We start from the raw sequence: 20,171 nt of genomic DNA on the forward strand, positions 1-20,171 counted from the left end.
CAAACCAAAAGCCGTGGATGAACTAGAAGATCTATAGTTTGCTGAGGGCTAGATCTGTGGCATTCAAGACTAGTGATGCAGAAGTACACCAGAAGACCAGATAGGACCTATAGAAGGCTATCTTAAGAGCGAAAAACAATTCCAATTGAGGTTAGAGTTGGAATCAGATGCACATGAGCTCTGGCAGGGTTTGTGGGCCATTACTCCTAACAAAGCAAAACCTAACATCATGAATGGCTGTGATGCTTCACTCCCAGATGAGCTCAACACCTGTTATACACACTTCGAAAGGGAGAATAAAATTACACCTGTGTGAATCCCTGAAACACCTGCTGACTCTGTGATCCCTTTCTCAGAGGCCAATGCCAGAATATCTATCAAGAGGGTGAACCTTTGCAAGGTGTCAAGCCCTGATGGTGTACCTGGCAGGGCTCTGATAACCTGTGCCAACGAACTGGAGGGAGTGTTCAAGAACGTCTTCAATTTCTCACTGCTGCAGTTGGAGATTCCTACCTTCTTCAAAAAGAGCTGGGTGAGCTGTCTCAATGACTTTACCCAGTGGCAGTCACATCCCAGTGCTTTGAGAGGTTGGTCACGGCTAGAATCAACTCCTGCTTTTGCAAGGACCTGGACCAAATGCAATTTGCCAACTGCCACAATAGGTCTATAGTGGATGCAATCTCACTCTCCACTCAGCCTTGGATTACCTGGACAATAATAATACCTTTTTCAGGCTGCTGTTTATTGATTACAGCTCAGAGTTCAACACAATCGTACCCTCAGTTTTAAACACCAAGTTCCAAAGCCCTGGGTTTCTGCACTGCCCTCTGCATCTGGATGCTTGGGAGACCACAGTCTGTGTAGAGTAGACATAACATCTACTCCTCATTAACGATCAAAACAGGCTCAGCTCAAGGATGTGTGCTTAGCCCTCTACTCTACTCTCGCTACACCCATGACTGTGTGGTTAGACACGGCTAAAATAAATTTATCATCAATAAATTGTCGACGACCCAACTATTGCTGGCAACATTTCAGATGGTGATGAGGAGGTTTACTGGAGCAAGATAGATCAGCTGGTTAGAGTGGTGAACAACAATAACCTTGCGCTTAACCAAGACCAAGGATATGATTGTGGATTTCAGGCAGGGGAAGTCCTCACTGAGCGATCAGCAATCGAAAAGCGAGCAATCTGAAGTTCCTAGGTGTTACCATCACTGAAAATCTGTCCTAGTCCCAACATACTGAAGCACTTACAAAGAAGGCATGACAGTAGCTACATTTCATTAGGAGCTTGAGGAGACTTGGTATGTAACCAAATCCATTTGCAGATTTCTACAGATGTGCAGTGGAGAGCATTCTAACTGTTTGCATCACTGGCTGGTGCACTGCACTGGAACGGAAAAAGCTGTAGAAAACTGTAGACTCGGCCGGCTCCATCATGGGCACCAGCCTCTCCAGCATCGAGGACACCTTCAAAAGACAATGGTCTCAAAAAGACATCGTTAAAGACCCCCATCAGCCAGGACATGCCCTCTTCTCATTGCTGCCATCAAGGAAGAGGTGAAGGAGGTACAGAAGCCTATAGATAGTTAATGTATCAGGAACAGTTTCTTCCCCTCTGCCATCAGAATTCGGAATGGACAATGAACTATGAACACTATGTTTTCCCCTCTTTTGCACTACTTACTTTATATATACATATATATCTATTGTAGATTCTTTACTATGTATTGCAATGTACTGCTGCTGTAAAGCAATAAATTTTGCGACATACACCAGTGATATTCAACCTGATTCTGAATAAAATTCTGAAGCTCAGACATTTTATAATGCCACAGTTCCTTTGTTAAGATCAAATGGCTCATTGTGTACATGTGGAACATCGCAAAATGAGATGACTGACTTCTGACAAGCACGGTGGGTGAGATTCTTCCTGGATTTTAACCTGTGCAGGGAGGCTGGGGTTAAAATTCCATGATTTTCCATCAAACCATCAGATGTAAGAGCTGCAACTTCACAACTCCAGCAATCCGAGCTCAGTCCTGACCGTCAGCACTGTCTGGGTGGAGTCTGGACTCTTTCTTGGGTTTTCCTTGGGTGCTCTGGGTTCCACCCACATCCCAAGCCATGCAGACAAGTAGGTTAAACGTTGCCCACAATGAGTGGGGGAGTGGTAGAATTTGGTGATTGGTAGAGTTATTGCGAATGTGGGAAGAATAAAATGGGAAAGGCTACGATTATAGTTAATAAGGATGCTTGGTGGTGGGTACAGACTCAGTGGGATAACGTTTCTGAGCTGTACTTATCCGTGAGTCAGAGCTTGGTCAAAGCTGGAGTTGTCAAAGCCCTTTAAAAGGGAGCTGAACCAGAGATCTCATCTGGGTCAGAATCACAAACTAGCAGAGAAAGCCACAGTATCTGGGGTTCCCTGGATTCAACTCCAGCATCTGGGAGGGGTTGAGATGAGAGAGAGCCAGAGCAGAAGACAGCTGCAATGACCTTACCCTTTTCTGAATAACTTTGATTTGTAAACATTTGGTTTATGCAATAAAGCAGTGCCATTCAGTGTTTGCGCCCGCTATGCACAAAGCAATCTCTTACTCTGTGGCACTCTCCACCCATAGACCGTGATGCATTTCCTTCAGCCTTTTAGATTTACAAAACCCTGCTTAACAAAGTGTTATCCAAGAATGAGTCCCTTTCATAAATTGAGGGATGGTTGCACCGGTTATGTATGTTGGTGTCATTTCCTCCAGAATAAACTCAGAAAATGCTGGAAAAACACAGCATGTGGTGAAAGAAGGGGTTAATACTTCAGATAGAAGGCTCTCTGTAAAAGAACTTCCACCTGAAACATTACCTTCGTCTCTTTATCTACAGATGCTGCCTGACCTGCTGAGAGTTTCCACACTTCACAGTTTTCATGTCAGATTTCCAGTTCCTGCAGCTTCCCTGACCTCCAGTGAACTCACCTGTTTGGTAATAGCGGGTTTTGGAGCCGGGGCATCAGTTTTGGCCATGATTGATTGCTGCCGCACTTTGGGAGCGTGGGCGGGCTCGGCGGGTGACTGCAGTAAGTTGGCACTCGGTGGCCGGGGTCTCTGGGCCGCGCTGACTGTCAGCTGCTGCGTCTTCCCCCGTACGAGAGGCGGAGGGGGAGGCGGCGGCTGGTCTATCCTCCTCTGGGGGCCAATGTTGGTCGGGGGCGTCGAGAGCATGTGCTGCAGGTTGTCGGTGAGGGAGAGCTGCCGGCGACTGAACTCATTGTTCTGGCGGGCGAACTCGTCGCTGTAGCTGTGACTGTGGAAGATCTGCTTGTTAGCAGACAGGTCTTCGCTCTTGCTGTAGCCATGGTAACCCAAGAGCCCGACGCCAGGCTCAGCGGGAGTCCGTAGTGAGGCAGGTCCGTCTGAGGTCATGTTGAACAGGGGGTTCTGAAAGGACAAGGGGACCCTCAGCTGCCCGTGCAATCCGTCTGTGGTGATGCCCATCTGACCCAGTCGCAGACCTCCCGACACACTTGACCCGCTGCCCTGAGACAGCCGGCTTGGTCTGAGGCCCACAGTGGTTCCGATGGAGGCCTGGCTGCTATTTAACATGTCCCCAACCGTTTGAAGATTGCTTATGCTATTCATACTCCTGCTGTCCTGGAGGTCCATCATGGAGATGCTCTTATTTGTAGTCATCATCTTAGGGTCAGGTTCAGTGATGTCCGAGCTGCTCGTGCAGTATGCCGGGGAGGAGCGTGCAAGTGGAGGCCTTGTCACGTAGAAGACATCCTTTCCCTTTTCCTTGGTTGGAGAAGGAAGCCTGGTCATATCAATTGAGCTGTTGATAGACAGAAAGTGATACGTCTAAACTAAGTGACAGTTTCACTGGGGTAAAAAAAACATTGTTGGGTGTAGTGAGATGTGGATGATGGGCTGCCCATGGTCATTGAATATGGATAAAGCAGCTGAGTTTAATGGTGACCCATCTGATATCTTCTACCATCACTTTTGTTCTACCCAGCAATTTTCCTTTCTGGATCTCAAAAATTTGGAAGACCATCATTGTACTTTCCAACCTCTAAAAACATAAATTCATCCAATCACGTACTGCATAAATCCTAATGGACACCCATGATTTCTTTCTATTTGCTGGTCTAATATGCTCCAGATTTAGCAATGTTTCATTTTAAATATACTCATTCTCGTTTCTCTATGACCTTTGAAATGCACCAAATTATGTGCAGCCCTTATTTACTTCATTTCCCTGTGGGCATATCTAGCTCACTATCACACATTCTTTACAATCTAGTTATTTGATTAAAACCACCATAAAGTCTACTTTGATGGTTCAGTGCTGCATTTTATCAAACATGCCCCCTTGAAGTGCCTTGGGATGCTTGACTGCACTGAAGTACACTGTACTGTCTTGGCGAGATTGCATTTGTGTGTATTCACGGCAAGGATCTGCAGAGTTGAATTCCTAGGGAATTGTGGGATAGGAGCCCAGGTTTTGAGGTAAAACAATAGCCATGATCTTGCTTAGTGAGTAGAAATTGGGGGGCGGGGGAGCCTACTCCTGCTTCTACTTGTTATGTGATGAGCTGTAAAAATGCAATCAGTTGTTGCTGTTGCCATTGTTTCTTCCACATCGTGCATAACATCCAATCGTGCTGCCTTTCAGGTGGCTGAACTGACTTTACTTTGACATCTTCCCAAACTTGATGTGTGTCTTACGGAATGCTCAGACCTATTTTTCAACGTGCTAAACAGCACCTCACTCCCTGTGTGTAGGAGTACACAGTATCAACATTTCTATAGCCAAACCTCTTTCTCCCACTTCTAAAATGCTTTCCAGCAATGCATGCTTTCCTAAGTGTACGCTGCAAGGATCTCTCAGAATGAAGTGCTGGAAGTACTTATCAGAAGCAATAATTCTGGGTCAGTGTACACATTACCTAAAGCATGCTGTACCTGACCTGAGAGCAGAGTGGAATATTATAATGTATGAATAAGTTTATGCATTGGGCATGGGAGAGTTAGTGCGAAACTGTACATCACCTCTTGTCCTCACCTATTCAGATCCTTAACTGTGTACTTCTGAAGGTCAGATGACACGCCCCGGTTGATGCTGGGCCCAGAGGTGTAGCGTTCTGCGATGTGGCTGGACTGCCTTTGTACATGTGAGGGGTTTCTCAGAGCACCACTTATGTCATTGAGGAGGCGAGGAAGGGGACCTAATTTCAGCACAGCTTCCTGCAAGGTAGAGGAAAGATGATTTCAGCAAGGGTGGACTACATGGGAACTATCATCACTACTTAATGCAGTCACAAATAAACCACTCTCTATTTACAGCATTTAAGTTAAATCCCAATGGACCATGTCCAGCTTCTGGTCATTGGACAAACACAAAATCTCAGTGATCCATTTCTTATTCTACAGAATTGCAATTAACAACCACATTCTTCAACTGACTGAGTCCCACTGGATCCAAAAGCATCTCACATACTTTGAGAATTCCAATTTACTAAAAGCCAATTTACTATATTCATTTTGTATATAGCAAACCCATCTATGCCCCATTCAATTGTTAAGACGGAAAACCAAATGATCTATCCACAGCTATTCTCTAGCTATTTATATATTTTCCAGTAGATCAAACTTCCATCATAGTCTTTTTCACTGACTGAGGTAACTTATGGGCTGTGTCTTGTCTGAATCTAAGTGTCTGCATTGTTGCCGCAAGTAAGTTTTTCATCGTCTCTGTACCTCAGGGTAATTCTGCATACGACAATTAACTCAACTCGGCCTAATAGAATCCAAAATGCATCCAGCTCACCCTCTGTAAAATGGATGTAAGCTGACCCAGCCTAAAGTCATATTACACATGCAGTGTTCAATTAGTCCAATCAACTTTTCTCTAACCCTCAGAGCAACAGGATAACAATCAAACTTCCTCATTCCCATTCTTCAAAGTTTTCAACTGCTCCGCAGTGTGTTGTAAAGCTTCACCTTGCTCAGCTGAGGCAGCACCTCCCACAGAAGGGAGTGAAGTGTGGAGAGTTCACGGCCTAGGTCTATGTAGCCTTCAAAGCTGGCTGCATTGGTGACTGTATCCGGATTGGAAATCTCCATCAGGAACTGCTGCATGCTGCCCCACTCAAGCTCCAGAAATTCATTCATGAATGACATGTAGTCCTCTTTGCTGCCAAACCTGCAGGCGAGGAGATGAAAAGGTGCAGCACCAAAAAACACGTTACCTTTTTGAATTGAATAAAACCAACATCCATGACAAATGGTGTCAAATAACACAGGTAGAATAAACACAACTTTGCTTTTATAACAAATATTTACATATTAATGCTCTACTCTCTGTAAACTCATTACTGTGTGGCTAGGCACAGCTTAAAGGCCATCTATAAATTTGCTGATGATACAACCATTGTTGGCAGAATCTCAGATGGTGACAAGAGGGCGTACAGGAGTGAGATAGATCAGCTGGATGAGTGGTGTCGCAGCAACAACCTTGCAATTGACGTCAGTAAGACTAAGGAGCTTATCATGGACTTCAGAAGAGGCAAGGTGAGGGAACACACACCAGTACTTATAGAAGGATCAAAGATGGAGAGAGTGAACAATTTCAAATTCCTGGCTATCAATACCTCTGAGGACCTAACCTGACCTAACGCAGCTAGAAAGACGGTAAGACATCTTCAAGGAGTGGTGTCTCAAAAAGGCTGCATCCATCATTAAGGACCCCCATCACCCAGGACACATCCTCTTTTCATTGCTGCCACCAGGAAGGAGGTACAGAAGCCTAAAGGCACACTCAACGATTCAAGAACAGCTTCTTCCCCTCTGCCGTCCGATTGCTGAGTGGACATTGAACCCACCGATGTCCTTACCTTTTTATTTCTATTTTTTGCACTACTTATTTAATTTAACTATTTACTGTAATATATAAATAAATACTTTCTGTAATTCACAGTTTGTTTTCTCTCTATTATCATTGTAATGCTGCTGCAAAGTTTCACAAGGTATGCCCGATTCTGATATCGCCGGAAATTTGCTCTGGGTCTGAGTTCAACATGTGGAATAAATGGCAGGGATCTGAGAAGCATTGATGAACACAGGGACCACTATGTTCAAGTCCATAACTCACTGAAAATGGTGACACAGTTGGATGAGGTAGTGAAGAAAATGCTTGGTATGCTTGCTTTCATAAGCTGAGGCCTTCAGAGAACAAGTTTAGGCACCATGATGCCAGTGTAGAAACACCATAGAAAGATTAGCTTTATTTGTCAAAACATTGAAACATAGAATGAAATGCGTCATTTGCGTCAACCACCATCGCGGTCTGAGATGTGCTGGAGGCAGTCCACAACTGTTGCCCTGCTTCTGGAACCATAATAGCATGCCCACAGTGTACTAACCCTAACCTGTATGTCTTTAGCATGTGGGAGGAAACCGGGGCACTGTGAGGATAGTTACATGGTAATGGGAAGAATGTACCAATTCCCTATAGACAATGGCAGCAGTTGAACCCCAATCTTACATTTGGTGCTGTAAACCACTATGTTACTGTGTCGCCTTTTGATTAATCTTTCCAGGAAATGTACAACTTACGATACATCAAAACCAAAACTGCTGCTACTTATTCTACCCAGCAAGACTTCCAGTACAGGGTCACCACTAATTTGCTTCCAATATATTCTCACACCACCCCAGAGGCTACCTCACTTGGACTCACTTGGTAAAGTTGGCCAGGTTTTGAATGACCTTTGCTATCAGGGTCAAGGTCCTGGAGGTCCGGTCATCTGGATACTCTTGCATCAGGTTGAAGAGGCTGGGAGACATGATAGCGGGACATAGGAAGCGGAGGAACAAGGAGGCACTGATCAGGCGGTCAGCGATATCTTCTCTGCCACGTTCCGCACAACGGTGCCTCCAGGAGGCAAACACTTCCTTCAGCTCACGGGGAAAGACGCTGTTTAAAGGAGAGAAGGCAAGGCAAAGATATTACAGGTGGTAGATGTCTTAATTGACAAAGGGGCACTCCCACAATGCAATATGGTATTAAATAACTTCAACTTCAATAACTGCAGGGTTAAGTACAGAAAACACTCACAGATCTTCAGTTACTGCATAGTAGGAGCTCTCACTTTGATTTGGTGGGGCATTTATTGCTCACTGTTACGATGTGGAATGTGCAACTATCAGGGTAGTGAAGAGATGCAATGGGAACTTTCAAAACAGAACAATAAGAGCACTTGGGCAATGACAGGCCGATGGGAAAAATACGGGGATCAAATTAATTGGATATTTTTCTTTTTGTATAGTTCCTTTGAGCACAGTTTTGTAAAAATGATTCTGATTCTGTACTGCCAAATGAACTGGATTATTGGATGCTACTCCTGCTAATACCTGAACCCTATTCTATTTCATTGGGCTTTACTTGTTACACTGTAGTGTAATAAGTTTTCTAGTGATCCTGGTCACTCTAAAGGGTGTGGGATCCTGAGCTTGGCTGAAATCCTACCCTGTGTTCTGGACTCCAACCTGCCTACTGCCCTGATCCTATCCCTGGCCACACTCTGGACCTCTGGTTCTCAACTCATTTGTACTCTGGACTCATGGTTCACATTCTGGATTAACGTGAGCATCCTATGCAGAGCTATCAGGGTTTCTGATCAATCAATACCAGATTGATTGATCACAGTAAATAGTATCGACTAGCACTGGATCATGCAGCGTGAAGGATTCCATTCCCAGGCTGAGCCAAGTTAGTGGACCTCAACTGGAGTGATCATGGTGTGGGAGAGATGGAATTGTTGTTAGAAGTGCGACTGTTGGCATCCAAGCTTGAGTCCCTTTCCTGTGCAAGCAATTTACCAAGCCTGATAGCACAGACGTAGACAACAGAATTGTCTAAGAGGAAGTCAAATAGATTACCAAGACTCAACACTCCATTTTAAAAGATGAGTTCTTTTGGTGTGGATCTGGGCGCAGCTGCAGGACTAAAGCAGGAGTGAAAGCTGTTGTTTAGCAGAATGAAGTGGGGGTGGGGGGGGAGTCTTCCTAAAACATAACAAAGATTGAAAGGCCTAGATAGAGTGGGTGTGGAGAGATGTATCCAATAGTGGGAGAGTCCAGGGAAAGAGAAGCCAGCCTCAAAATAGAAGGAAGTCCCTTCAGAACAGAGATGAGGAGGAATTCCCTTAGCCAGAGGGTATTGAATCTGTGGAATTCTTTGCTACAAACAGCTGTGGAGGCCAAGTCATTGGGTATATTCAAAGTGGAAGTTAAAAGGTTCTTGATTAGTAAACGCTTTCAGGGTTATGGGAAGAAGGCAGGAGAATGGGGCTGGGAGGGAAAATAACAAAAAACAGTGGAATAAGCAAAACTGCAACTACTACCTCAACACACAAAATGGCTGGGAAAACGGTAAACTCCTGTTTACAGAGATTCTAAGCTGATTTGGTCCCATGACCAGACAAGGTGAAACAGTGAGAATTCAGTGGTACAATTCCCCCTATACAAAGGACAAGACGCAGATGTGTCCACTCAGTCCATAGATTTGATTTCCCAGAACAAGAAGTAGATCATCATCTTGCTGTTTGAGTGCATGAGGATTTAATATAGTATAAGAGAATGCAAGAGGTCATTACTCGTGCTTATACCATGCTCACTTCAGTCTACCCACATATCCCTGTACCTACCTATCTCTTCCCATTATAACATGCATTACGGTAGCAAGTTCCACATTGTCACTAACCCTCATTTTCTGTTATATAAAAATGCGTGCCCACTACGGCTGGGCTCACCGTCAGCAAAAATATCTTTATATCAGGGATTCTGAGTACTTGCAGGATGTCACCTCTGACTCTTTATGTTCCTCTTGTAGAGTTTGGAGTTCAAATGAAGCGCCTGGCTTTAGCTGAGATTGAATTTCTAGTTCCTGTCTACCACCGCACCACCCATTCTCCTTACTCTTCTACCTCTCGTCTGGTCAGACGTACAAGCTATTTGGCACTTAAAGGAAGGTTCTTTCTCTCAGAGCAATCAATCAGCTGCTGCACTGCTTCATCTCCCAGAGATGATCAGTTCATCCGTTCAATCCATGCTGGATTTGAAAGGAAACATTGAACCTCATCAGAGAAGGACCATCCCCTGTCCATGGTTGGATCCTGACGTGGACCCCGTGGGGACACATTCTATAAATGTACATTGAAATCCATCCTGTTCAGTTGGACACAAGTGCCCACAACTATCAGGACAAGGCTCCTCATCATTCATGAACACTACCTCATTATTCCACTTTCGCACTATTTAGTTACTTCTGTAACATGGTAATTTTTATGTCCTGCACTCTATGACAACAAATTTCAGTGATGATAATCCTGATTCCAATTCTGACCCTGACTGTTGCCCCACTACTGTTGGTCAACTTCTACTAGTGATTCATCCGTCATGCTATGCCAGCACTGACCAATGGGAGTTGACGATCTTGCAAAGTGCCAGCTCGCAGCACATCCTCAGGTTGGCCTGATGATCGGCCAAGGTGGAAAAGGAACACTTGGCTGGGTCTACCTCGCAGTTCTCCTCAGATTCGTAAAGTGCTCGGATAAACTCCCCTGTGAAAAAGACACAGTTACTCATTGTTATTACTTACACCCTGGCACTGATCCTCATTACCCAGATACCATCTTGTTGCATTGCATCCCATCACACAAACAACATTCAGAGACACATCACATGCAACCCTAAAGCACTCAGAATACTCTAGCACATGCTGCCCAAACAACAAAACAGTAGTACCCACAAGCATCTGATCAGTCACACCTATAGCCCCCAACTACTCCACAAACCCTGTTACTAGAGTCCAAACTTTCCGTCAGTCCTGCCCATGATCCCACCGCTCACCTGACTCTAAGTCTAAACGCATGCAACCCACACACACACTCACTCACATACTAAGTAACTAATCATCCCTAAAGACCCATCACATGCTTCCCGGACACCCCATTAACACCAAGCCAATTACATGCAACTCAAATATTCCCATCCCTCTCACACATCACTCCTGAAAACCCTATCACTTGCCTTCCAAACGTTCCGGCACTCCTACTCACTCTCCTACCATCCATCACACATATACAGACATAGTATCACACACATCGACACACAAACCTTAACCATCCCACTACAGCATCATTCACGCCCCCTCCCAGTTCATAACACATGCTTAGGCCAAACATGCCAAACCCCATCTGATTAGGGATGGGGCTGAGTGTTAGGAGGATAAGTGCAGATAGCGATGATGGAATGCTGTGTGGACCATGAGCTACTGCAACCATGGAATGTCCCACCAAGGAAGGAAACCAGCCAGAGATGTGGAGTGGAGCTCTTAAGGTTGACTTTATTTACCTTTGGGAACATGAAGAGTAAAACATTGTAGATCTTTTCCTCAGAGGAAAAGAATTGAATTGGGTTGAGTCCAACAGAGAGCAGACAGCAAATGGTCTGTGGAGAGTACAGACTTGGTAAGTAATTAGGCCTATTCTTGAAGTCAGTGATTCAAGTTTCCTAACTCTACCTAATTTCTTTCTCATTAAGCTCTGCCAGCCCTGCTTGAGGACAGATTAGATGCAAAGCTCACTTTGCACTGTTCCATCATGCAAGTCCTGGGTCAGGAATGGCACAGATATGATGCACAGCAAATGTTAACTATTTCCAATTGACTCTTCCAATTCTGGCATTTGTCATCTCCACCCAGAACTAAGGCTGTAGATATTCAAGAACTTAGAATGTAGATGAGTGGTAGGATCCGGAGGGAGTTAAGAGAAGTGTAAAGAGAATAAAATGCAATTAAGGTGGATGTGTGTTTAATGTTTGGTGCCAACTCAAAGGTCTGTGTCTGTGCTGTATGACTACGGAACAACGCAGCTCCCTTCAAAATTTAGTAGCTAAGGGAGAAGGTAGGTCTATTATTCAGTCGCAACATGGCTTACCTGTAAACCTTCCCTTTATACCTTCATAACCATCACCTGATATTAAACCTTCTGATTTCAGATTTGACATTTTAGGTTGACCCCCCTCCCCCTGGTAGCATTGAAAGTGTAAAAGTGCTTCCTGTCATCATCGCTTTGGATTCCAACCCTTCTTGCCACTGATAAAAAGTTTGCTCGCTTCTATCAAAGCCTATAAATCATTTTAACTACCTTATTTGAATAAATAAGCCAGTTCTGAATTCTGTGGAGTTTAGAAGATGGAAAGATGGTCAAATTAAAACTTAACAAGGGAACTGTTGACATGTTTTCACTGGTGGGACAATCTCGAATGAGATTGAGGGGTGTTTATGCTTCTTCTCACAAAGGGTGGTGAATTTCTGGGATTCTCCATCCCAAGAAGGTTGTGATGGCTGGATCTTTAGGGGTAGTTAAAGTGGAAGCAAATAAAGTTTATGTGGAACTGGTATAGTACAGGAGATGAGACCTGGAGCACATCAAACATGACATGGGCATGTCTGAAGAGCCAAGTGGCCTTCTCCTACTCCAGGCTTGAGGAATAGGAGCAAGTTTACTCCTGCTCTCCTTTTCTTGTTCTTGTGTACCTCAATTAGGTCAATGCTTAATCTTACAATCAGATCAAAATAAACAATGTCTACACTCTTCCAAAGTATCTTGTTTAACTCTAGGACAGGAAGATAGTGACCAATGTTTCTTTTCCCTTCCTGGCGTTCAGGTTCTAAATGATATTCCTTGGGGCCATCTGCACAATTGACTAGTAGGTTTTATGATTCAAGCATTCATTAATCATTGTTGCGAGCTTCGTGTTGATTCATCCAGCTAATATGATGATATGAGACCGAGAGTTTGGGGCCTACACCGGCTGCTCTGGGGATTCAGATCCAAGGACTCAATTTGGCTTGGAATGCTGTTGCCTGCTTCTATTGTTTGCATGATTTGTGTTTTTATTTTTCTCTGTGCATTGGATGTTGGTCTTTTTTTAAAATTCAGCTCTTTCAGGTTTCTTGCTTTGTGGCTGCCTGTAAGCAGACAAATCTCAAGGGAAATGTATTCTCTGAAAACAAATGTACTTTGAATCTTTGAATCACCATATTGGAGCTGCCTTCTTACTATTTCCATATGTATATAAACTAAAATTTCATTGCTATTCTCCACATTCACACTTTAACAGTGATACAGTAGCTCAAGCTCTGGAATTACTCCCCACAACCTATCCGTCTTGAATGAGACTTCCTACCACTTGCCGCTCTTACCCACTTTTGGCCACATGTCTAACTGGATTTCTATGAGGCAAGACAAGAGAGGGGAGTTGGTGTTAATGTAAAACGTGTGGGAGGTTAACACAATTGTCCAAAAGGCTGTTTGACGCATAAGTATTGCATTGGACAGAGGGATACAGCTGGATAGGTTCTTTTCGTCGGCCCAAATGTCCTCCTCCTGTACTTTAAGATTTTTAAAAATCCTATGATGCAAGGTTTGGTTTAGTTTGATAAATTTTCCAAAGGATATCTTGCTGCAATGTAAACATTATGAACAAGGAAGTTGTTGGTGTTGGAACACACCTTGAGTGTGCTTTGCATAGCCCAATGGGGAAAAAAAGTTGTCATGAAGCTGAAAATCAGTTTAATCCATATATATTTCACTTTTCTCTGGCTTTTTTAATGACTGGCAGGAAAGCTAACTGTTCTGTTGGTTTTTCATTTGCACCAGAATCTGCTCTCTGACTTTAACACCCTGACAATTGACATCAATAACAGTGCAGTGGGCAAAATTTAATCTCCAGCATGACATTCAACTTCACTGCTCTAATAAGCAACAGCTCTACTACCTTTTATAGACATTGAAAGAGCATTTGTAATGTTGTCTGTAGAAGTCATTGAATCATACAGCACAGAAAGAGTACTTCCGCCCACTTTCTCTTTGTCAATTATCCAGCATTTTAAACTTTTTTCATTTGATATATCATTTCTTCGTGTCTCAACTTCCCTCGTGTTCTACCACTCACCTATACATCATGTGCAATTCAGAGTGGCCAAGGATGGAGGGACACTGCAGTGCTGTCCCTCCAGTGGAGTAGATGCTGGAGTCAGGGTGGCACGGTGAGACTCCATACTGGCCCCTCCCAATGGTGCTGCCCTCCAGTATTCGCTCGGTAGAAGGCGAACTAGATTGTGTTAATCTGCGGCTGCACTAGCATGTTATGATCGGACTATTGCAGGTTTGTTCTTGCCAGCAATGTGCACCATCAGTCCACAGGATATGACACTCAGGGTTATACACTTTTTGTGACTATATGCTTGACATTATATGTGCATATGCACTTTGGGCTGTGTACAAGCATTGGTACTGTGCTTTGCACTTTGACCCCGGAGGAACATGGATTTGTTTTGGCTGTATTCATGTATATTTATGTATGGTTGAATGATAAATTTGAACTTGAAACTCCACACAGGTCAGTATCGAACCTGGGTCCCCGGTACAGTGAGACAGTGCACTCTAATCATGGTGGTGCCCCACAGAAGTCCTGCACTGATCAAGATCATCAATAGTGAGGGACTCAGTATAGCTCTGTTGTGTTTCCCTACACCGGTTGAAGGGACAAGCAAGTGACTTCAAGAGGTCTGCTGTGGAATAAAGGACGGATGCTTCTGTGAAGAGACAAAGAGAGAGTGCTCCCTGGAAGTTCAAGGGACCCTGACAGGCTGGTGAAAAGATGTGGCTGCAAACACACGTCTTAGTTCAAGAATCTAGCGACAGCATCAAGGGCTACCACCGCGAAGGTGTTTGTCACAGAATAATAAGTACGAGTGAATGACTGCACTTTAGGAAGACTTAGAATGCTGCCAAATCCCAATGGACTGATGGAAAAGAAGGTGAAGGCTTCTCTCCTTCAGTATATTTAAAGGCAATAATTAGCTCATAAACCTGCCAGAGCACTCATGAAACCCGGTTTTCAATGCACATATTTCCTATTTTGTGCTTGAGAGAGTCACGCAATTCTGGGGAAGGCTTGCTCAGATGCCATATGTATGGTGCAGTTCCAAAATGACGTGCTGAACAGATTAACAAATGCACCAAGGTGGATGAAAAATAATGGAAACAAATTTAAACTGGATGCACATTTTCATATCACATCAACGGGTGAACCAAAAGGGGAACAGGCTTCACATTCCTGGGGTGCAGTGATCAGAATATGGCATAATTGGAACTTTTGATAGCTGTGTGGCCTTTCCAAGATACAATAATAAATGACTTCACATATACTTTTCATACTTTGAAGACTCAAAACGCCAGAAGATATATACTGTATATAAAAATTGAGGTGCTGGCACAATAATTTTCATAATTTTCATAAATCAAAGAGTCGTCAAGGCCAAGTTGTTAAGAAACTGCAAAAGAAACATTGATGTGTCTAATAACCCACAGGAAGCAATGGACGATTAATTTAACTAAAGCCTTGACTAGTTCTTGCTTTATCTAATTTTGTACTCATTGAGAAGCAGGCTCCACATGGCAATTTGTTTCTGTTTAGAAATGACATATGGGTCACAAACTGAGCTGAGGAAAATTCAATTTTTCCTCAAGTCCATGAACTTCCTCTGAGGAATACTTGGCTCTGCAATTGAGAGAATGGCTTCCAGACATCCAACACATCTGCAGTGGGTTCCACCGACAACATTGCTCCAACGCTCATGTACATTGAGAGGCGATGCACAGTTACAAAGGGAGAGGGTGGGGGAGTTTGCAAAGCACAAGGGCATCACCCGTAAGGCGCCATAATACATGCAAGCATGCACAACAACAGGAAACACCAACAGTGACATTGCATTACACCAGGCAGGTCAATACAGGAACTATTGAGAAAAATATATTTTGCTACATTATCTGGAGAGCAGAGCAGTTTGAGCAGACCCCACTAGAAAGGGTGAGGAACTCGCAAACTGGCAATGGTGAAGGAGCAACAGGACCCGCAACGACCCAGTCCAATCAGATTTTTTTCCCTCCTCTCCATCCCTTTGCTCATCTTCTGTCTGATGAGCCCACACTCATATTGGCTGCATGGTCTCACGTGCAGTGAGGCAATCATGGCCACTTGACCTTTCCTCTCCCAACAATGTTGGTTTTCATGGTCTCATGGAGTGACAGAGCATGGGAACAGGCCCTCCTGCCCAATATGGCCGCACTGACTATTAAGCACTTTTTACTTCCCCCCACTGCCATCAACTCCTTCCTGACTCCCCTCCACACCAGAGTTCATTTACAGCAGCCAATTAGCCTACCAACTCACGGGGCCTTTGGGATGTGGGAGGAAACTGGAGCACCGGGAGGAATCATGGTCGGAGGGAGAACGTGCAAACTCCATGCATCAGAGATAAGGGTTCAGCCAAGGTTTTTGCAGCTTTACGAGCTGTGCCACTGAGGGAGACCTCCACAAGCTCTTGCAATAGTGGCATAGAATTCTTTGTTTTTGCATTTACCAAAAAAGGATATTTGGACACTCAGTTTAATGTCTCCCTCAGAAGACTGCTTCCACCAAGGTAGCAACCCCTCAGGTCTGATACATGGGTGTCAGCCTAGACTTTGTGCTCAAGTCTCTAGATTGGGTTTGTAAAAGGTATTCATGGGGAAGGGGGAAATAAAATCGTAACACGTACACTGCCCTTATCATTTACTTCAAAAAAGTGACCCGTTATATTAAAGCAAATGAAGGAGACTATTCAGCCACTTGAGTGTGATGTTTCAAAGAGTAATGAGTTCCCTAATTGGGAAATTACTAGCGACTCTGGGAGAATAAGTTCAGGAGGAGCTTGATGTTCACAGTCTGATTCACAATAAAGTGCTTGGCGAGGGGAGAGGCAGAAGGTATAAGACAGACCCATCTAGTGACTTGAAATGTTCCAAAATTGATTTAAAAAAGGGAGTTAATCTGCCCTTTCACCTGAGAGAGATCAGAAAAAGTTTGAAGAAAATGGTTGGATGAATTTGGCAAAAGTGGTCAAACACGAACAATAACCTTTCAACCTGCTCTGGTCTCATTGACATACTACCATTCAGCACAAGCTATCATTACAAGACAATAATCCTCAGCAGTCCTTATGAGAAATGGAAAGTAATTAACCCTTTGAGGCCTTTCAATGTTCTGCAATGAGATTTTTGTGAGACGTTGGACATTTACCAAATCATAGACAGGCATAGACTGGCCATACAGTGGTGGGCCAGGGTAAATAATTTCAGGTCCAAATACGTATAGCATCATTATGAAAATAGCAGCCTCTTTGCTATCTGTTTTTACTTGCTTATTCTAGCTTGACACATCACTGCAGATTTGATCCCATGACCAGCCAATGCTCCCTCTTTAACTTGCCTTGTCTTATATCAATGAGAGATAGCCGCTTAGAAAGTGAACAGACATTATCATTACCCGATGGGTTAACAGTGATCCTGACTCTGTCTTCCCTTAACTCTCAATATCTCTAGAACTGAGAAAAAAAAATCAAAAATAATCAAGATATATTTTCTAGTCCTCTTCTGACCTTCCTTAAATTCCTGGACAAATCTCACAGAGTTTGCGAGATTAACTCGGTTTGTGGTTCGATGTCCAAAGTGGACTCATGGAAATAGAGTGAAATGCATTCAATGTTTGCACAGCTCAGCGGGGGCCTCCGGTGGCAGAGACTGAGTGATGTGAGACCCCTGTAGGCTTCCAGCCAGCTCAGTGTCCGGCCTGCAGCTTTTAGAATGGCAGTCAGCTTCAGGTTCAACACCCCAGTTTGTCTGACTTACCAGAGCAATGTTGCTAAGATGCAGTGCCCTGGGAAGTTCTCTCTCAACAGACCAGGGACAAGAATATGGCCACTCCTGCCGGGTGAAGGTGAAATCCAGATCAGGTTGTCATCCATACTGCTAGGACCGAAATTTGTGCAAAGACCACAGGGGCATTAAAAATATTTTCTGGACTTCCTGACCTTTAATTGATATTCAAGTAATTATTCCATTCAGGGAAGAGTGTCTGTTCATTTTCAGACTATAGGCAAATAGGGTGCCATGAGCAAGGACAAGTTGGCAAGAATTTGAGGGGGGAGATAGAGTTGATGGGGAGTAGCTGTTTCACAAAATCTCTATGAGTCCAGATATTAGAATTGTAGTGTTGCATTTGGGTGAACCAAGAATCTTTTGATGTTTAAATGTTAGGCTCTGTGTGAGGTCCAATTCCTGTGTGGTATTGTACCTCTCCATGGGTCAAATTGAGCTGATGGCCCCTTCTTGGAGTCTGACTTTGACTTTGGGCTCAGGAGATAGTCCTGATTGTGTGGGGGCATCTGGACAATTATTATATTTGAAGGGGGGAGGTGGTAAATTGGAATAGGAGGTACTTGTTGATCAGACCTTTGAGGTTTTGAGAGCAAAACATTGGAATGATCATTGTTGGGAGGGGAGGGATCAAATCATTCTTCTTGGGATGTCGGGGTGAGTGAAGTGGAAGGAGGTGGAATCAGCAGTTGAGAGATTACTCACAGAGCACTCAGAGACAAGAAATCATGTATGGAGTAGGAATAGAGAGAGAGGCTAGGCAATCTCCTATGTTAGGTGTCAGGTTCTAGGATGTCCCATATTGAGGGATGTCAAAAGTTGGGAGATCATCCATTAAGCAAGTGGTATGTCAGAGGGTGTGAGATCTCCCACACTGGTGGTGTTAGGGGTTAGGAGATCTCCCACATTAGGGCTGTCAGAGACCGGGAGATCTTCCATGGAGGGAGAAGGGGGTGGGAGCCAAGAGGCCAGGAGATTGCTTGTGGAGGGTCATGAAAGAGGCAGAGGTCAGAAGATCATCTGATGCAATGCATAGGTTATGGAAGCAAATGGGCAGTCAAGAGAGCACCCACAGGAACAGAGGAAATGGAGGAGGTTGGAGAATGAAGTAACAATTGTTAGAATCAGGGTGACCACAGGCTGCATTGGGAAGGTTGGGATGGGACTGCTTTTGGAGCAAGGGAGTTCATCATATCTGTAGGGAGTGTCAGGACCACAGTCAAACACTCAGCTTTAAGAGGGTCAGAACTTGTGGCCATCGGTAGATCAGTGGGATGCTGGGGCATAGCAGGTAGAGGGGCAGAGGCCCAAGAACGGTAGATGCTGACAGCCTGCCTGTGTGAAGATCTGTGGCCCCAGTAGTTGAAACCTCCAGGGGAATATGGGCCAAATTATCCTGCAACATCCCATGCATCTCTGTCTGAGACCACATGTCAGGGTCACCATGGCAGGAAGCACCAGTTGAATTTTCAAAAGTAAAGCAAAACAATATTTGAATAATTGCTCTGATGAAAAAAAGGAATTTTCAATTTAAGCCCCCCCCACAAAAAAAAGATCTAAGACAAATAAATTTTCATCAAGTGGAAGTGAGTAACCATTGAGCAAAGGGGAAAAGTAATGGACTCACAGTGGACGCTGCAACGTCAAGACTGGAGGGAAGTTGCAGTTGTATAAAGATCAGGTTAGATTGAAATTGGAGAGCAACCAAATCTGGTTGCCTCATGACAGGAAGGGTGTGAAGGCTTTGGACAGGGTGAAGAAGCTGCCTGGATGAGAGGGCATGTACACGAAGGAAAGGTTGAACAAACTTGGATTGTTTCCTCTGGAGCGACAGAGGCCATGGGAGACATGACAGAGTTTATGAAATTATGAGAGAGAGAGAGATTGGATAGAGTCAGAATCTTTTCCCAGCATAGAAAGGTCAAATACAGGGTGGGGGTACATAGCTTTAAAGTGAGAGGGGGGAGTTTAAAGTAGATATGAGAGGCAAGTTTTTACACAGAGAATGGTGGACTTCGGTGTAGCGGAAGCAGATTGATAATGGTGTTCAACAGGCAGTCAGATAAAAATGCAAGAGGTGAAGGAACATGGATCACGTACAGGGAGAAAGGGTGAGTTTAACTTGGCATCATGTTCGGCATATTTCTGCAGGGCCTATTTCTGTGCTGTTCTACATTCAATGTGCTATGTTGGAAAGAAGGTGGGGGGGGGGGGTAGTTGATCCCAATTTGCTCTGCGAAAATCTCAACTCAAATACAGAGCAAGATCGTCAGCAGCAGGACAGGCTATACAAACAGGATTTCTGCCGTCCATCAGTCTGCCCAGGAACTAGCCCAGGCAA

General features: G+C 44.2%; 1 protein-coding gene across 5 annotated transcripts in view; it reads right to left on the minus strand.

Annotated features, from left to right (window-relative positions):
- The window catches only part of LOC140198108 (ras/Rap GTPase-activating protein SynGAP-like), a 582,056-nt gene that overhangs the window by 38,302 nt on the left and 523,583 nt on the right, over window positions 1–20,171 (minus strand). For all 5 annotated transcript variants that reach the window (XM_072259023.1, XM_072259025.1, XM_072259024.1 and 2 more), the window contains 5 exons: window positions 10,480–10,624; window positions 7,741–7,977; window positions 6,003–6,204; window positions 5,065–5,246; window positions 2,976–3,831 (listed from right to left, as the gene is read on the minus strand). In XM_072259023.1, coding sequence (XP_072115124.1) covers window positions 2,976–3,831; window positions 5,065–5,246; window positions 6,003–6,204; window positions 7,741–7,977; window positions 10,480–10,624 — 1,622 coding nt within the window. The remainder of the gene's footprint in view (window positions 1–2,975; window positions 3,832–5,064; window positions 5,247–6,002; window positions 6,205–7,740; window positions 7,978–10,479; window positions 10,625–20,171) is intronic.

The sequence above is a fragment of the Mobula birostris genome, chromosome 5 (genome assembly GCF_030028105.1).
Source record: "Mobula birostris isolate sMobBir1 chromosome 5, sMobBir1.hap1, whole genome shotgun sequence".
Lineage (NCBI taxonomy): Eukaryota > Metazoa > Chordata > Chondrichthyes > Myliobatiformes > Myliobatidae > Mobula > Mobula birostris.